The following is a 17968-nucleotide window of genomic DNA, read 5'->3' as shown; positions in this document are numbered from 1 at the left end:
GTATATTTTGGAAAAATAGGTTTTGTGACATAACTGTGTAAAATATTAAAGGCACATGCAAATAAGATAAAATATACAGAACATAATTTGCAAAATAGTAGGAGGGAACAACTTTTTAATTAAATTGTGGTTATTTGTTTACAATGATGGACAAGATAACTCCTTCCATTTCTCTAATATGCCCATTTGAAATACGATATTCCTCCCTTTACTATTCATGTTATACCAAGGGGACCAGCCAAAATAATAATAATAATAATAATAGTAATAGGAAGGAGGAGGAGGAAGTGGAGGAATAGGAGGAAGAGAAGCATAATAAGAAGGAGAAGAAGAAAAAGTAGTATTAGTAAAATGGTCATTATTTGTAGTGATTTATCTGCCTACAAAGTTATTTGACTTTTAAGTTATTTTCAAATTATAATCATAATCGATACAAAAATATATAATAGCAAAACCAAGAACTTCAGAAATATAACTGGAACAACAGTGTTCTAAGTTATAATCTTACTCACAGATCAAACTTAAGAAACAATAACAGAGAAAGAAAACACAAAGTAAAGCATGGACATGTATGTTGTATTATATCAAAACTTATTTTATTTATTGGATAGAGAAAGAGAGAAATAGAGAGAAGAGTGGGAGATTGAGAGTGAGAGATGCCTGTAGTACTGTTTTACTACTTGTAAAACTTCCCCTTACAGGTGGGGGCTAGGGGCTTAGACCCAGATCCTTGTGCATTATAATAATATGTGTTTACCCAGGTGCACCACTACACAGCCCCTTAATATGTTATTGTAAAATTAAGAAAAAAAGCTACTTGCTTAAAGACAATTAGGTTTCTCTTTAACAAAGGCACCACTTTCAATAGAAAGTGTATCTATGCAATACCGATCAAAGTTCCACCAAGCTTCTTTAAGAGAATACAACAAACACTACAATCATTTATCTGGAACATGAAAAGACCTAGAATTGCCAAAACCATCTTAAGGAAAAGAAACAGAAATGGAGGCATCACACTCCCAGACCTTAAACTATATTATAAAGCCATCATCATCAAAACAGCATGGTACTAGAACAAAAATAGACACACAGACCAGTAGAACAGAATTGAAAGCCCAGAAATAAATCCCCACACTTATGGACATCTAATCTTTGATAAGGGGGCCCAAAGCATTAAATGGAAAAAGGAGGCTCTTTTCAATAAATGGTGCTGGGAAAACTGGGTTGTAACATGCAGAAGAATGAAATTGAACCACTTTATCTCACCAGAAACAAAAATCAACTCCAAATGGATCAAAGACCTGGATGTCAGACCAGAAACAATCAAATACAAAGAGGAAAACATTGGTAAAACACGTTCCCACCTTACTTCTTCTAGCATTTGCCCTTCTTCCGTAGCCAGTCAACAGCATCAGGTTGAGCCTGATGTAAAGTTTTGAGACCTCCTTTGAATCTGGAGAGGTGGCAGTGGTTGACTATGTGGGTCATAGTCTGTCTGTAGCCGCAGGGGCAGTTCGGGTCGTCTCTGGCTCCCCAGCGATGGAACATAGCGGCGCACTGGCCATGGCCTGTTCGATAGCGATTGAGGAGAGCCCAATCATAACGTGCTAGGTCAAAGCCGGGTTGACGCTTGCAGGGGTCTGTGATGAGGTGTTTGTTCTTTACCTCAGCTGACTGCCAGCTCTGTTTCCAAGAGACTGGAACAGAGAAATTCAGTGTAGGCGTAGGAGACCAGATTGGGTGACGAGACGTCAAGCGTTGAACAGGGTGGGCGAAGATATCTGCGTATATTGGCAGGTCTGGTCGAGCGTAGACGTGGGAAATGAACTTAGATGATGCCGCATTCCGACGAATATCTGGCGGGGCGATGTTGCTAAGAACTGGCAGCCATGGAACCGGAGTGGAACGGATGGTTCCAGAAATTATCCTCATGGAGGAATATAATTTGGAATGGACCAAGTGGACATGGGGGCTATGGAACCATACTGGGGCACAGTATTCTGCAGTGGAATAGCATAATGCCAGAGATGACGATCGTAGTGTGGAAGTGCTCGCGCCCCATCAGGAGCTGGCCAGTCTTGCAATGATGTTATTCCTCGCGCCCACCTTTGCTGCAGTTTTTATGAGATGTTTGTGAAATGACAGAATGCAATTGAGAGTAACACCAAGATAGACTGGCTGGGCTTCATGCCGGATTCTCGTATCGCCAAGCTGCACATTAAGCTCACGCGAGGCCGAGGCATGGTGTAGATGGAAAACAGATGATACCATTTTTGCAGTGCTAGGAATTAGTCGCCATTTTTTACAGTAATCAGATATCAGAGACATGTCTTTCGTGAGTGTTTCCTCGAGGATGTCAAACTTGGATGCCTGAGTTGCACAGCAGATGTCATCGGCGTAGATGAACTTCCTTGAAGAAGTTTCTGGGAGGTCATTGATGTAAATATTAAATAGCGTAGGAGCCAGAACAGATCCCTGGGGGAGGCCACTTGAGACAAGTCTCCATCTGCTAGACTTGTCACCCAGATGTACCCGGAATCTTCTGTTTTGGAGAAGAAACGATATAGTGTTGGCCACCCATGGAGGCAGGCATCTTGAGATCTTGACCAGGAGACCACGGTGCCAGACCGTGTCATAGGCTGCTGTGAGATCAACAAAGACAGCACCCGTCTTTAAATTCTTCTGGATGCATTGGATCGACCTTCCCGTGGTGCATCTCGTGAGTACCCATTCATTGGGGAAACTGACGATCCTTCCTAGCTGACTGAATCCACATGGATCCCAGTCACTTTCAAAGCCAGCAACAAGCAGCTCCTGACAGATTTCAACCTGACCTGTTGACTGGCTACGGAAGAAGGGCAAACGCTAGAAGAAGAAGAAGGGGAAACTGACGATCCTTCCTAGCCGACTGAATCCACATGGATCCCAGTCACTTTCAAAGCCAGCAACAAGCAGCTCCTGCCAGCTTTCAAGCTGTAGGTCCTGCTCTTCGAGTCCTCCAACTTAATGTTGAGGGGCTGTCCTTTGCCAAACGCGTTCTTATTGGTCAATTGGCGATTCAGCATCAGGCAGATGTTATCTGCCTACAAGAAACACATATAGCAGTCGATGAAGCTGCTCGATTCACTTTCCCACCTAAACCTCAAGGACATCTTTGATGAATCAAACCCAATTGCAAGGAAGACTAAAGCAGAAACAAACCAATGGGACTACATCAAATTGAAAAGCTTCTGCACATCCAAAGAAACTATTAAACAAACAGAGAGACACCTCATAGAATGGGAGAAGATCTTCACATGCCATACATCAGACAAGAAACTAATCACCAAAATACATAAAGAGCTCAGCAAACTTAGCACCAAAAAATCAAATGACCCCATCCAAAAATGGGCAGAGGATATGAACAAAACATTCACCTCAGAGGAGATCCAAAAGGCTAACAAACATATGAAAAACTGCTCTAGGTCACTGATTGTCAGAGAAATGCAAATTAAGATAACACTAAGATACCACCTCACTCCTGTAAGAATGGCAAACATCAAAAAGGACAGCAGCAACAAATGCTGGAGAGGTTGTGGGGACAGAGGAAACCTTTTGCGTTGCTGGTGGGAATGTAAATTGGTCCAGCCTCTGCGGAGAGCAATCTGGAAAACTCTCAGAAGGCTAGACATGGACCTTCCATATGACCCAGTAATTCCTCTCCTGGGGTTATACCCCAAGGACTCCATAACACCCAACCAAAAAGAGGTGTGTACTCCTATGTTCATAGCAGCACAATTAATAATAGCTAAAACCTGGAAGCAACCCAGGTGCCCAACAACAGATGAGTGGCTGAGAAAGCTGTGGTATATATACACAATGAAATACTATGCAGCTATCAAGAACAATGAACCCACCCTCTCTGACCCATCTTGGACAGAGCTAGAAGGAATTATGTTAAGTGAGCTAAGTCAGAAAGATAAAGATGAGTATGAAATGATCCCACTCATCAACAGAAGTTGAGAAAGGAGATGTAAAAGGGAAACTAAAAGCAGGACCTGATCAAATTGTAAGTAGGGCACCAAAGTAAAAACCCTGTGGTGAGGGGTAGACATGCAGCTTCCTGAGCCAGTGGGGGGTGGGAGTGGGTGGGAGAGATGGGTCACAGTCTTTTGGTGGTGGAAATGGTGTTTATGTACACTCCTAGTAAAATGTAGTCATATAAATCACTAGTTAATTAATACGAGAGGGGGAAAATTAATTGTATGTCTCGAAGTTTTTCAAAACACAGACTGAATCTTTTTAATATATAGGCTGTGTAATTGATATGCAGACTCTCTCAAAAGCCTAGACCAAGTAGATCAGAAGCAACCAATAGCACAGCTATATACAAGATACTGGGTACTGTACAGCAAACCCTAACAAAAGGACTTTTCAAAGTTAACCCAATTACCAAATAATGTGATGATAACATTAACTATCCATTATCTTTTTGAACCCTAAGACAGCAGGAACCTCACATCTACACTATAGAGCCTCTACTTCCCCCAGTCCTAGAACCACTGTATAGGGCCCACTTTCCCGTATGCCTCTCCCAATCATATCAAATAATATTGCATCTGCTGATCACAACCTAACCAACACAATGATTGCCACCTCAACATGCTTCACTTCAGACTGTGTCCAGAGACTTCACGTGTGGAATGACAACCCTTCAGCTTCATTACTCGGGTGAGACCTTTCCTTTCATAGTATACTCTAATTCCATCTCAGGTGGTTCACTTTCTAACAAAGTCCCAAAACCTACATATACACCAGTTTCTGTGAGAGACAGCGTATGTTCACACGTATGCGTAAACTACTGCAAAATGTATACCTGAAAGCAGAAGTACACTAGAGTTTGCAGTGAGTACCCCGCTAACACTTCCGCTCCACTATTCCAAGCTTTGGGTCCATGATTGCTCGACAATTTGTTTGGCTTCGTATGTTAACTCTCTTTTCAGTCACCAGGTTCCAGATGTCATCAGGATGCCGCCTAGGCTTCCCTGGACTGAAGACCCCACCAATGTGTCCTGGAGCTCCACTTCCCCAGAGACCCATCCTACTAGGGAAAGAGAGAGGCAGACTGGGAGTATGGACCAACCACTCAACGCCCATGGTCAGCGGGGAAGCAATTACAGAAGCCAGACCTTCTACCATCTGCAACCCACAATGACCCTGGGTCCATGCTCCCAGAGGGATAGAGAATGGGAAAGCTATCAGGGGAGGGGGTGGGATATGGAGATTGGGTGGTGGGAATTGTATGGAATTGTACCCCTCCTACCCTATGGTTTTGTTAATTAATCCTTTCTTAAATAAAAAGAAAAAAAGAACGTGTATCTAAAAAGGTTCTCAGTCTCTGATGTATTAATACCCATTGTTTTGACCATCTCTTCAGGAATTAAATTCCAAGAGCAAAGCAAAGACAACATGAGTAACACTCATAAGAACTTTGGTTTATGAATCTGACAAAAGTTCTGTATTAATCCTTATATAATTTCTAATCTTGAACAGATAAAAACCAATCTGTGTCTAACACTTAAATTCTAGGATAACTCATTCATTGTAAATCAGCCATTAATGACACCTGAACCTATATTTCCTTTCTTAGTGAACAGAAGTTGGAAGCAGTATTCAGAATGCTTCTTGGCCTCACTCAGTCTCCTGCCATATCAGATGTAGGAGAATTGCTGAAACATCGACGATTTTCACAGATCATGGCATGACATAAATCTTATCTTCACAAGAGACAAAACATTCTAAAAGTAAAATATTTTTGAGTAGTAAATGCTGTGGTATAATTATAAGTTCAATGGTTTTAAATAGGAAGATTTTTAAAAATAGATTTTATGTCTTCCTTAAAATAATTGTTTCCTCATTATCTTCAGATCTTTTTCATTTCTTCTTATCTCCTAGGAATATGGGACGAGTAAAAAACAAGACATTTATTAAATATTAACTGCCTTGGTAAAGAGGGTAGTTGTTAATATCAAGAGGTCTTTACCCTTTAGGAAATAGTAAAGTTTTGAAGATCAGAGAAACGCCAGTAAGTATGCTTTGTCTGTAAAGAGTAATGTTTTAACAAACCAAATAAATACTAGTTTGAGCTGGAATCATAGTAGTTAAAATCTAGGCCTACTGGATTTAACGAAAGCAAAACAAACTTATTATTCGAAACATGTCATGTTTAGCAAATTTCTACTATCTCCTATCCTGTGATTCATGATGAAACAATCTGTTTTTCTATGATGTAAAAAGAATTCATTTTAAAGAATAGAAATATTTTCCTGTCTGCTGAAAAAGGATAATATAACATATCTTCTCAGAACTTACCTTGATTAATAAATTGTTCCATGTTTTCTTTGAAAGGCTGGATGTGTTCTTTTGAGGATACTTGGTACACTTTCCCTGCTTCCACCTCACAGGCTGAAATTAGAAAGACATTGTTTAAGATGTCACACTATTAACAGAATATTCAATAAATCCAAAACATTAGCTACTGCTAGAAAATCTCATTATATGATAAATAATGTATTTCTGTTTTTATTTTTTTTGTGCAGAGCCATGACCTCATTCATGTATGTATGATTTCACTGGCCCCAGTTTGACTTTTCCATTCTTTTTATTTTACATAGAGAGGGAGAAACACATTAGTACACAGTACTCAGTATCCTCGCCTTCCCATGCATTACCAGGGCTCAAATTTAGGCTGTGCACATGGCAAGGTACATACCCTATCCATTCAAAGCTATTCTCTACAACTGAATTGACATATGCATATATTTTTCACACAAATACTGATATTAAAAAATCTCTAGGTATAGACATTAATTATACAAAAATAGAAATAGAAAGTGTCTTTGAATATATCCTATGACTATAGTTCACAGGGGTTGATAATATAGCTATCAGGGAGGTGTCTGTTTTGCCATGTGTAGGAGCCAGGATTGAGCCTACTGTCTACCACAATGGTGGAAGCTTTAACGCTGTGGTGCATTTACCTCTCACTTCATGTCTATTTGTCTCTGTCTCTTTCTATCTAAAAAAGTCATATCAAAGTGGTAAAGAACTGATTATGAAAAATAGACACATAGTAAGTAAAATAAAAATGTTATATGGAAAGTAATCACTACACAAAAAGCCACATTTCAAAGTACAGGAGAAAAGAATCAGAGAAAAAAAGATATGAAAACAAACAGCAATTATACCATGGATCCACATAGAAAACTGGCAACAAATCCCTTTTCATTTCACTGAACAGCATCGATGTGATGAAAATTAATGATGGGAGGTGGGGATCAGGAAGAAAAGTCCAATCTTCTGCTGTCTATAGAAGACTCATTTCAACTCCAGTGATAAACAAGACTCAAACACAATGATTATAAACTATCATAAACACCACATCAATAAAAGCAAAGCCAAAAACCACATGATTATCTCAATAGATGCAGAGAAAGCCTTTGACAAAATCTAAAACCCATTCATCCTCAAAACACTACAAAAAATGGGAATAGATGGGAAATTCCTCAAGATAGTGGAATCCATATATAGCAAACCTACAGCCAACATCATACTCAATGGACAGAAGGTGAAAGCATTCCCCCTCAAATCAGGGACTAGATAGGGATGTCCATTATCACCATTACTCTTCAACATAGTATTGGAAGGTCTTGCCATAGCAATCAGGCAAGAGAAAGGAATCAAAGGAATACAAATTGGAAGGGAAGAAATCAAGCTCTCACTATTTGCAGATGATATGATAGTATACATAGAAAAACCTAAAGAATCCAGCAGAAAACTAATGGAAGTTATTAGGCAATATATCAAGGTGTCAGGCTACAAAGTCAATGTACAAAATCAATGGCATTTCTTTATGCAAACACCAAATCCAAAGACGAAGACATCCAGAAATCACTCCCATTCACTGTTGCAGAAAATCAGTAAAATACCTAGGAATAAACATGACCAAAGAAGTGAAAGACTTATATTCTAATCATTGATAAGCGGGCCCAAGTATTTAATGGAGAAAGGAAGCTCTCTTCAATAACTGATGCTGGGAAAACTGGGTTGAAACATGCAGAAGAATGAAACTGAACCACTTTATCTTACCAGAAACAAAAGTCAACTCCAAATGGACCAAGGCTTGGATATTAGACCAGAAACTATGAAATATTTAGAGAAAAACATTGGTGGAACACTTTCCCACCTAAACCTCAAGGAGATGTTTGAGGATACACACCCAATTGCAAGGAAGACTAAAGCAGAAACAAATCAATGGGACTACATCAAATTGAAAAGCCACTGCACAGCCAAAGAAACTATCATACAAACAAGGAGACTCCTCAAAGAATGGGAGAAGATCTCGACATGCCATACATCAGACAAGAGATAATTCACTAAAATATAGAAAGAGATTAGCAAACTTAGCATCAAAAAAGCAAACAACACCATTCAAAAATGGGCAGAGGATATAAACAGAATATTCACTACAGAAGAGATCCAAAAGGCTAACAAACACATGAAAAATTGTCCCAGGTCTCTGATTGTCAGAAAAATGCAAATAAAGACAACATTGAGATACCACCTCACCCCTATAAGAATGGCATACATCAAAAAGGACAGCAGCAACAAATGCTGGAGAGGCTGGACAGAGGAACACTTCTGCACTGCTGGTGGGAATGTAAATTGGTCCAGCCTCTGTGGAGAGCAGTCTAGAGAACTCTCACAAGGTTAGAAATGGACCTTCCATATGACCCAGTAATTCCTCTCCTAGGGATATACCCCAAGGACTCCATAACACCTAACCAAAAAGATAGGTGTACACCTATGTTCACAGCAGCACAATTCTTAATAGCTAAAACCTGGAAGCAACCCAGGTGCCCAACAACAGATGAGTGGCTGAGAAAGCTGTGGTATATATACACAATGGAATACTATGCAGCTATTAAGAACAATGAACTCACCTTCTCTGACCCATCTTGGGTGGAGCTAGAAGGAATTATGTTAAATGACCTAAGTCAGAAAGACAAAGATGAGTATGGGTTGATTCCACTCATAAACAGAAGCTGAGAAAGAATAGCAGAAAGGGAAACTAAAACCAGGATCTGACTAAATCTGGAGTAGCGCACCAAAGTAAAAACCCTGGGGTGAAGTTGAGGGTGGATGTTGGGCTTCCCAGGGTGGGGGTGGGTGGGATGGGATGGGATACAGTCTTTTGGTGGTGGGAATGGTGTTAATGTACACTCCTATTAATTTGTAGTCACATACATCACTAATATGAGAGGGGGAAAAACTGATTGTATGTCTCAAACTTTTTAAAGCACAGACTGAGTCTTTTATATACATTGGCTGATTCTTGATATGTTGACTCTCTTAAAAGCCTAGACAAGGGAGAACAGAAGCAACAGCTATATATAAATATTAATGGACATAAATTATGGTGATGTTGTATATGATAAAGTAAATCCTAACAAAGGGATTTTTCAAAGTTAACCAAATTACCACATAATGTGATTATAGGAATAACTATTGTCTTCTTAAACCCTAAGACAGCAAGAACCTCCTGCTTCCTCTACAGAGCCTATATTTCCCCCAGTCCTGGAACCTCTAAGGTGGAGCTCACATTCCTGCATGCTTCTCTCAAATCATACCAATGATATTGCATCCACTGATCCCAACCTAATCAATGCAACAAGTACCATGTCAGCATGTTTCGCTTCAGACTGTGTCCAGAGAAGTCAGGTGCGGAATGTCAATTGTTCAGCCTCATTACTCGAGTGAGACCTTTCCTTTTAAAGAATTAGTATTCTCTAATTCCATTCCAGGTGGTTCACTTCCTAACAAAGTCCCAAAACCTAGATATAGACCAGGTCCTGTGAGATACAGCATATGTTCACATGTATCCATAAATTAGGGTAAAATATATACCTGAAAGCAAAAGTACACAATAGTATGCATTGAGTCAGTATAAAGTTCCTAAGGAAATAGTATCTAATTAGACTTAGATACTCTCCTCACCTTCCTATTTAAGTTCTCTCACTCACTCCAAAGCTAACCTTAGCAAAGCAAGGACTGCAAAAGCTGAATAAGGACAAGAGACTGGCATACTTTAATGATGACTCTTTAGTCATTATCAATACACTCCATCAGCTGGGGCCATAATCGTTGAGTCCTGAGATTCCCAAACAGACATGATGGGCCTATCTCTCAAATAAATCTCTCTCTCCATTGTTACAGATCAACTCTATCAGGAACAACAAAACAGACCTGTTTGTCCCCCCCCCCCCAATAGGGCCTTGCCCTCAGCTTGGATCAACAAAGGTAGAGAATGTTCCATCCTGGAAGGGAGGATGGACAACACACTCTATGCTACACCTGAGGAATGGGGTAACTTGGAATGTTCCTACTTATGACCACAGAATCTGAGCTCAGATCTAGAGGGATGCAGATATCACATAGGCTCCTAAGCTGAATATGGGCCCCAGACCAAATCAAATGATGGGGTTTACAGTCAACAATATTTATACACCTTTCTCACATTAGGGAGCTACCCTCTTCCCTGATCCAGCTTTCTGTTCCTTTTCCAGCCATGGCATCTTGTCTCCAGACAATAACTTGGATCCACTAGCATATGAGATTCCTGGCTCAGGGGAAAAAGAAAGAAAAAAAAAAACTAGTATAGCCACAGGCCCCTTAAAATACAACTAAAATATGCCTACTAGCTATTTACAAAATGGAGTACACCCCAACTCTTCAACTCCACTATTCCAGCCTTTAGGTTCTTAATTGTTCACCAATTTTCTTGGCTTTGTATGTTAACTCTCTTTTCAGCCTCCAGGTTCCAGATGCTAGCATGATGCCATCAGACTTCCCTGGACAGATAATCCCACCAATGTGTCCTGGAGCTCCACTTCTCCAGAGCCCTACACTACTAGGGAAAGAGAGAGGCAGGCTGGGAGTATGGACTGATCTGTCAATACCCATGTTCAGCAGGGAAGCAATTACAGAAGCTAGACCTTCCACTTTCTGCATCCCACAATGACCTTGGGCCCATACTCCCAGAGGGATAAAGAATAGGAAAGTTGTCATGGAAGGAGAGGGGATAAGGAGAGCTGGTGGTGGGAATTGTGTGGTTTTGTACCCTTCTTATCCTATGTTTTTGTCAATATATCCTTTTTATAAATTAAAAAAAAAACAATGGTGATTACACATAAAATAATAACATGGTCTTTCAAAAAAAAGTACCTGTCATAAAGGCAAATGGGAGTTTAATTAAGAAAAGCTCTGTCATGCCTATACTGGGTAAATAGATTTCTTATTTGAATGTATGGGCAAGGCCTAGATTATGGCAAGTGCTTCAGTATTTCATATTGTGAGTTTTAAATTGTTCTTCTAGACCTCAATGAGGGTAGAGGTCATTGATAAATGGGTACGTCTTGTCTGAATGACTCCTCCTCATTTTTTTTGTTAAAAATGTATTTCTTTTTAAATTGAGGCAACATTGCCTTACAAGGCCATATTTCTAGGGACACAGTGTCTTGTAAATATGTTACCATATCATGTCTCCCAAAACACCAAATGTCATACTCACCCCTTTATAAATGTCTACAGAGTCTCAATTATATGTGTTTAGAAACATTCCTTTCATTAGAGTTGATTTTCATTTGACTTGACTATTTTTTCTATTTCTTTCATGATTTACTATTGGCTTACAATTATTATTAGACTTGATAGTAAACTTTTAAGTTCTAGAAGGAGTGTAGGTCTGTAGAAGATAGGTGGTAGGAAATCTAGATAAGAACTCTTAAAATGTAGTCTATGCCAGAATGCTGAAGACATCTGTACCAAATCATAGAAGGAATAAAGAAATGGGTAGATTTACAAAAGCTTTTGGAGACAAAAATCAACTGGCTGGTGGCAAAAGAACTCTTATTCTATGGCTTGATTTATTCAGATAGGTGATGATACCATCAACACAAGGGGAACAGAATAAAGAAGGTAGCAAGTATACAGTGTGTTCTGTAGAGAAAATACTTGGCATTGGAGTAGCAAAAACGTACTTGCTTTGCCATACACATGAATCACATTCTCAAGTCTTGCCCCTACTGCCTTGCATATAGCTTTGGTGCTATAGTATCCTTCTGTCTTTTTCTCTGTCTGTTTCTCGGTCTAAAATGTTCGATCCAGAGTACTGATGCCCCAGGAATAATTTTTAAAAATTAGTAATAGTAACAAGTGTTAACAAAATGTCTTGGCCATGTGCAAAGGCCTGTTCTCTATCATAGGGTAACTGTATGGGAATGCCTGCATGGAGTAAGCTTTATAAGTGGTCCATTAGTGTTGTGGTGACTCTCCTTCACTGTCATACCCTATATAAAAATAAAAGGTTAAAAAAGAAGTCTAATAGGACTTTAGAAATCCTGTAGGCAAAGAGCTATAGCAATAATCCTAGGGGGAAAAAAGGAAGAAAGAAACGAAGGAAGGAAGGAAGGAAGGAAAGAAGGAAGGAGGAAAGAAAAAGACAAAATGCTGTGTTCATTATCTGTAAAAGTTTACTATGCAAGTCTGAGACAATGAGATCTCTGGTCTAGGGATATGAACTGGACAGTCAGAAGTACAAATAAGGACTTTAAGGTAGAGAATGAGAAGTATAGGGAAAATAGAGAAAACTCCAGATATTACAGCTGGGCTTAAATTTAATTGTGTCTAATTGTCTTTTTTAGTTGATGAAAATGAGTTAATTATACAAAAATCTTATATTCATTCCCTTATGGCTTAGAAGGAAAAAGAAAATGGTCTATAGGAGACAGAAAGAATTTTGCATATATATTTATCAGAAATCCAAAGTATCATGTAAAGCTTTTACAAGTAACTATATGCCACCAAGTTAGAGAACTTGGAAGAAATTAAAGAATTCTTCAAAATATATCACCTACCAAAACTGAACCAGGAAGAACTACAAAACATAAATGGACCAATCAAAAACAAAGAAATCAAAACAAAGGTTAACTTTTCCCATATTTGGGAGTGACTCTCTGCCCTGATCCAGCTTTCTAGTCCAACTCTGACACCATATTCCTGGACAATATTTTCAGCCCATCTGCATGTTAGATGTCTTAGGCAAAAATTAGTAAAGTCATAGGCCCCTTAGAATGTACCTAAAATAGACGGCCTAGCTTCCAACTTGAAGACCCCAAATCTCATTAGTTCTAGTCTTATCTTTAGGGTCCCGATTATTAAACTATTTGTTCTGCTTTATATCTTAATGGTTTTCAGCCACCAAATTGCAGATGCTACCATAATGTCAACCTAACTTCCCTGGGCAGATGACATCACCAATGTGTCCTGGGACCCCACCTCACCAGAGTTCTGCCCCATTAGGGAAAGACAGAAACAGGCTGGGGGTATGGATCAATCTGCCAAGGTTCATGTTCAACAGAGAAGCATTTACAGAAGCCAGACCTTCCACCCTCTGCACCCCATATAAATCTTTAGTCTATATTCCCAGAGGGAAAACAAACAGGGAAGCTTCCAAAGGAGGGGATGAGATAGGGAATCTAGCGGCAAGAGCTGTACTCCTCTTATCGCACAATCTTGTTGATCATTATTAAATCACTAACAAAATAAAAACAGAAGATGCTATTTCCTCTGGTGTTCTGGTGTGTCTCCCCTTCTCTATATCTCTATCTCTCTATCTAGTTAAAAAGCAGTCTAGAGTGGTGAAATCATCCCTACATGAGGACTTAGCTCCACCTAAAACCAAAAAAAAAACAAACAAACCCTGAATTCCATTTTAACTGTAGAAAATTATGATACACAACATACCATTCTGCCTATTACTCATCATCTGCAATACTGATATGTTACAATGCAAATTAAAAAATATTAAATGATACAATCTCACCAACTTGAAGAGTCATTAAAAAACATTATTAAAAAAATAAGAGTTCCTGGAAATTTTGTGTTACAGTCAAATATCAAAAAATAAAAATGTTAAAGACTACTGGCATAACTGAGCAATTCTAATCATGTCGGCTTATGTTTAATTTAAAGGCCTTTCTAATTCAAAAAAGATTTTGTTACAGAGCTAATACTGGAAAGTATGAGTTAGGCTTCCAAACAGAAATAAAAATCTAGCCAGAAGACAGGAAGAACAAACAAATCTCAGAAATTAGCATTGGAAGATAGATTCCAACATATCAATGCCATCCAAAGACTGACACATTAGGGAGAGGGGCACACAAAACAAATATGGATCATTGTCATATTACAAGAAGAACATAGTCTATATTCTTTGAAATGAATCATAATCATGAGGCATCTGGTTAGTTTTTAAAAAGTATTTGGAATATTCCAGCTGTAATTTATGCAAGTCTCCAAGTTCAATCAGTGTTAATTAGTTTAAAGTCACTGCCTTTCTGTGAGCTTCCAGAAGATCACTGGCATGTATAAACCTGCCTCAGCAAGTTTGAAGGAAGTCACATAACAGACTCGAAAGAGAACAAAGGTAGGCTGATTAGATCAAGGAGTCTTCCAAAAAACAAATAGTTTCCCATGTAATCCTAGTTTACACTTTAATCTAAATTCATTTTCAGAAAACAGAAACCATTTTGTAAAAGCAGATCAATGAAGCTTACATAAGTTATTCTAAGAGCAGAGAGATTGAGCTCTCTACTGGGTATTCCATAAAGAACTAGATAAAACTGCAGAAATGCCCTCTTAGAGAGCTTCTGTTTATGCTGCAGTCAAGATATGAAGACAATGCTCAGAGTCACAATCTTTACGTGGTTGTTAAAAGCAAAGCACATTTGATAAATCTGCACCATCAAATAAACTTTTGCTCTGAATCTACACTGTGCCTCTTAATACTTGCAAAGCTGGACTGGGCACTGTTATATTTCTAGGGAAAAAAGAAATCTCTCCACATAAGTTGTTCTTTTACACAAGCCAAGAGAAATAAAGCAAGGAAAGATACAAGCAGAAAAAAAAAAAGATCATATCTGGCTTAATCACCTCTCCAAGTACATGCATTGACAAAAATAAAATAGCATGCAGAGAGAGGCACAGATTCAAAACATATTTAGGAGGTGAAATTAGCTTACACTGGCAACTGATTAAAATTCAAGGAAGATGTGTTTATCATATAAGTAGGTGATTTTCTTTTCTTTCTTTCTTCTTTTTTTTTGAAGAGGCAAAAAAGTGTTAAATGGGGAGCCTTTCTAAAATTTATTTGCCAGGGCTGCCATTCAAAAGTGATTTCTAAGAATAAAGCTCAGTAAAACATTATTTAGTGAGTACTGTAATTACAGTCCGGAAGGATACCACCTGGGTTTATAATTTGGGTTCCTTGGGACCAAATATTAACATTCAGAAGAAAGAAGATAAGACTGTCGTTGAACTTCTTAGTTTTCATATTATTTTATCTTATTATATTATTGTCACTAGGGTTATAGCTGGTGCTTAGTAGCTGCATGATGAATCCATTGCTTCTGGCAGCCTCCCTCCCTCCCTCTCTTCCTCTCTTCCTCTCTTCCTCTCTTCCTCTCTTCCTTCCTCCCTCCCTCCCTCCCTCCCTCCCTCCCTCCCTCCCTCCCTCCCTTCCTTCCTTCCTTCCTTCCTTCCTTCCTTCCTTCCTTCCTTCCTTCCTTCCTAATACAGACATAGGTAAATTGAGAAGGAAGGGAACAGACAGTGAGAGAAAAGAGAGACACCTACAGCACTGCTTCACTACTCATTAAGCTTCACTTCTGTAAGTGAGGACCTTTAACCTGGGTCCTTACACATGGTAACAACGTATGCTCTACTAGTATGCCACCACTACTATGTATGAAGTTCTTGGTTTTTAAGAATCCAGTGTAGCATCAACACATAGTTTTTTCAGAATGTGATCAGATATATAACTTTGCAAAGTAGATTAAGGAAAAATAGATCTCCAGCAATGAAAAGTCTATAGATTAATGTCAAAATAATTCATTTCATCTAAATATAATCAAGTAGGACAGAAATTTCACACACATTCAGCTGACATAGAAGATTTAGCAATGCTGCTGGTATAAGAAATTTTGTTCACTCTAAAATCACCAGTCTCAAAACAAAGCTAAACAGTATTATAAAAATAGTCTCTAAAAGGTATGTATATGATAGGTATAATTTTCAACAGAAGGGATTTTGAAAGGAGATATTGTTTTGGGAATTTTCATTGTGTTTTTGCTAGCGATTTACAAGATTATAAGATAATAGGGGTATAGCTCCACACCATTATGTCAACAAAGTTCTGTGCTCCCAGCACCGAATGATAAACCACCATAGTTCTCCCAAGGTTTTAGGGTATTATTATTTCAAGTTCATGAATTTCAGTTCTCTATATTCCACATATAAGTGAAATCACCTAGTAATTGTCCTTCATTTCCTTGCTTACTTCACTGAGCATAATCACCTCCACTTCCATTCATTTTGTTCTAAAGGACAATATATATATTTAATTGCCAAGCAGTAGAGCAGTACTCCACTGAGTATGTGTGTAACTTCTTTATCCAGTCATCCACTGATGGGCATTTAGTTTATTTCCATACTTTGACTATTGTGAATAGTGAAGCTATATAAACATGGTGCATATGTCTCTTTGGATTAATGTTTTCATGTCTTCTGAATAAATCATAAGGCATTTCCATTTGTGTTTAGAACATACAGTTCTCAATAATGGCAGCACAAGTTTGTACCCCAACCAGCAATCAGTGGAGTTCCTTTCTTCACATTCTCTCTATCACTTATCATTTTTCTTTTCTTTTTCTTTTTTTGATGAAGGCCATTTTCATAGGTGTGAGGAAGAATACCAGTGTGGTTTTAATTTGCATTTTATAATGATGAGTGAATTGAAGTATTTCTGCATATGACTGTGTAAAGAACTGTCTATTCATATTCACTGCTTACTTGTTTTGGGGTTGTTCTTTTTGTTGAGCTAGATGAGCTATTTATATATGGTTGATATCAACTGATGAAATTAGATACTGTTTTGAACTGAACTGAAGAGAAATATTTTAGGTTTTCTGCTTCAATAATAATTCATATGAGAGAAATTTTAGACTGCCTTGCCATTATTCACATATAAACTATTGTTTTTCAACATATTGTACTTTATAGACAATTAAAGTCTATAGGCTACAATGAGAGAAAACATAAAACAGTTTTTTTTTTCCTTCAATGTGGCACTAGCTTGAACCTGAGTCCTTTGCACGTGGTAATGTATCTATTCAACTAGGTGTGCCATTTCTCAGTCCCCCTTAATCTGACTACCTCTGTTACATTACTTAAGCTAAAATAATAAATGTGTTTTTATCTTCCAGACCTCAATCAGAACTAGTAGAAACAGTAATGAAAGTAGTGAATATTTTTCTAAGCATTCAATAACTTTCTAGCACTAGTACATGGTTTAACTTTTATTACTTATACATAATATCAGTTTGAATTCCCTACCATAAAATATGCATGTTTTCAGATTAACTTTTTCCATAAAGAATTATATTATTAGTGCCATTCAGCTACAAACATATATTTAAAATCTTCCTAAACATAACCTGGTCCTCTAATTAAATGTAGTATATTCTTTAATTGTATCTACTCTGGAATATGTTAAGCTGTATCACTTCTGTAACAGAAAAAATGAATTGTATATTTTGAAATAGGCATAAATGGGCAACTTTCAATTGTAGTTCAAGGATATTACTTTGTGATTACTTATTTTCATTTTCTCCTAAAAAGAATTATTATTAACACTATATTTAGTCTATATAATATATAGACTCAGTTTTCAGTTAAGAAATACAATGCAACCAATGGCTGAAAAGAGTCCTGCACACTTCCTTAGTTCCTCAGGGCCAGAGATAACAGCTATTGCTGTTTTCATACTATTGGTATCCCTAAGCAATAAACTGTTTACATAACTATATTTGAA

General features: G+C 38.1%; 1 protein-coding gene across 1 annotated transcript in view; it reads right to left on the bottom strand.

The window, feature by feature from the left end:
- FMN2 (formin 2) overlaps positions 1-17968 on the bottom strand; it is a 357233-nt gene that overhangs the window by 76648 nt on the left and 262617 nt on the right. The window contains exon 14 of the mRNA XM_060192033.1: positions 6352-6444. Within this exon, the coding sequence (XP_060048016.1) occupies positions 6352-6444 (93 nt within the window). The remainder of the gene's footprint in view (positions 1-6351; positions 6445-17968) is intronic.

Source organism: Erinaceus europaeus, chromosome 6, assembly GCF_950295315.1.
Source record: "Erinaceus europaeus chromosome 6, mEriEur2.1, whole genome shotgun sequence".
NCBI lineage: Eukaryota > Metazoa > Chordata > Mammalia > Eulipotyphla > Erinaceidae > Erinaceus > Erinaceus europaeus.
The sequence above is the reverse complement of the archived record's forward strand: the minus strand, read 5'-3'. Positions and strand labels throughout refer to the sequence as shown.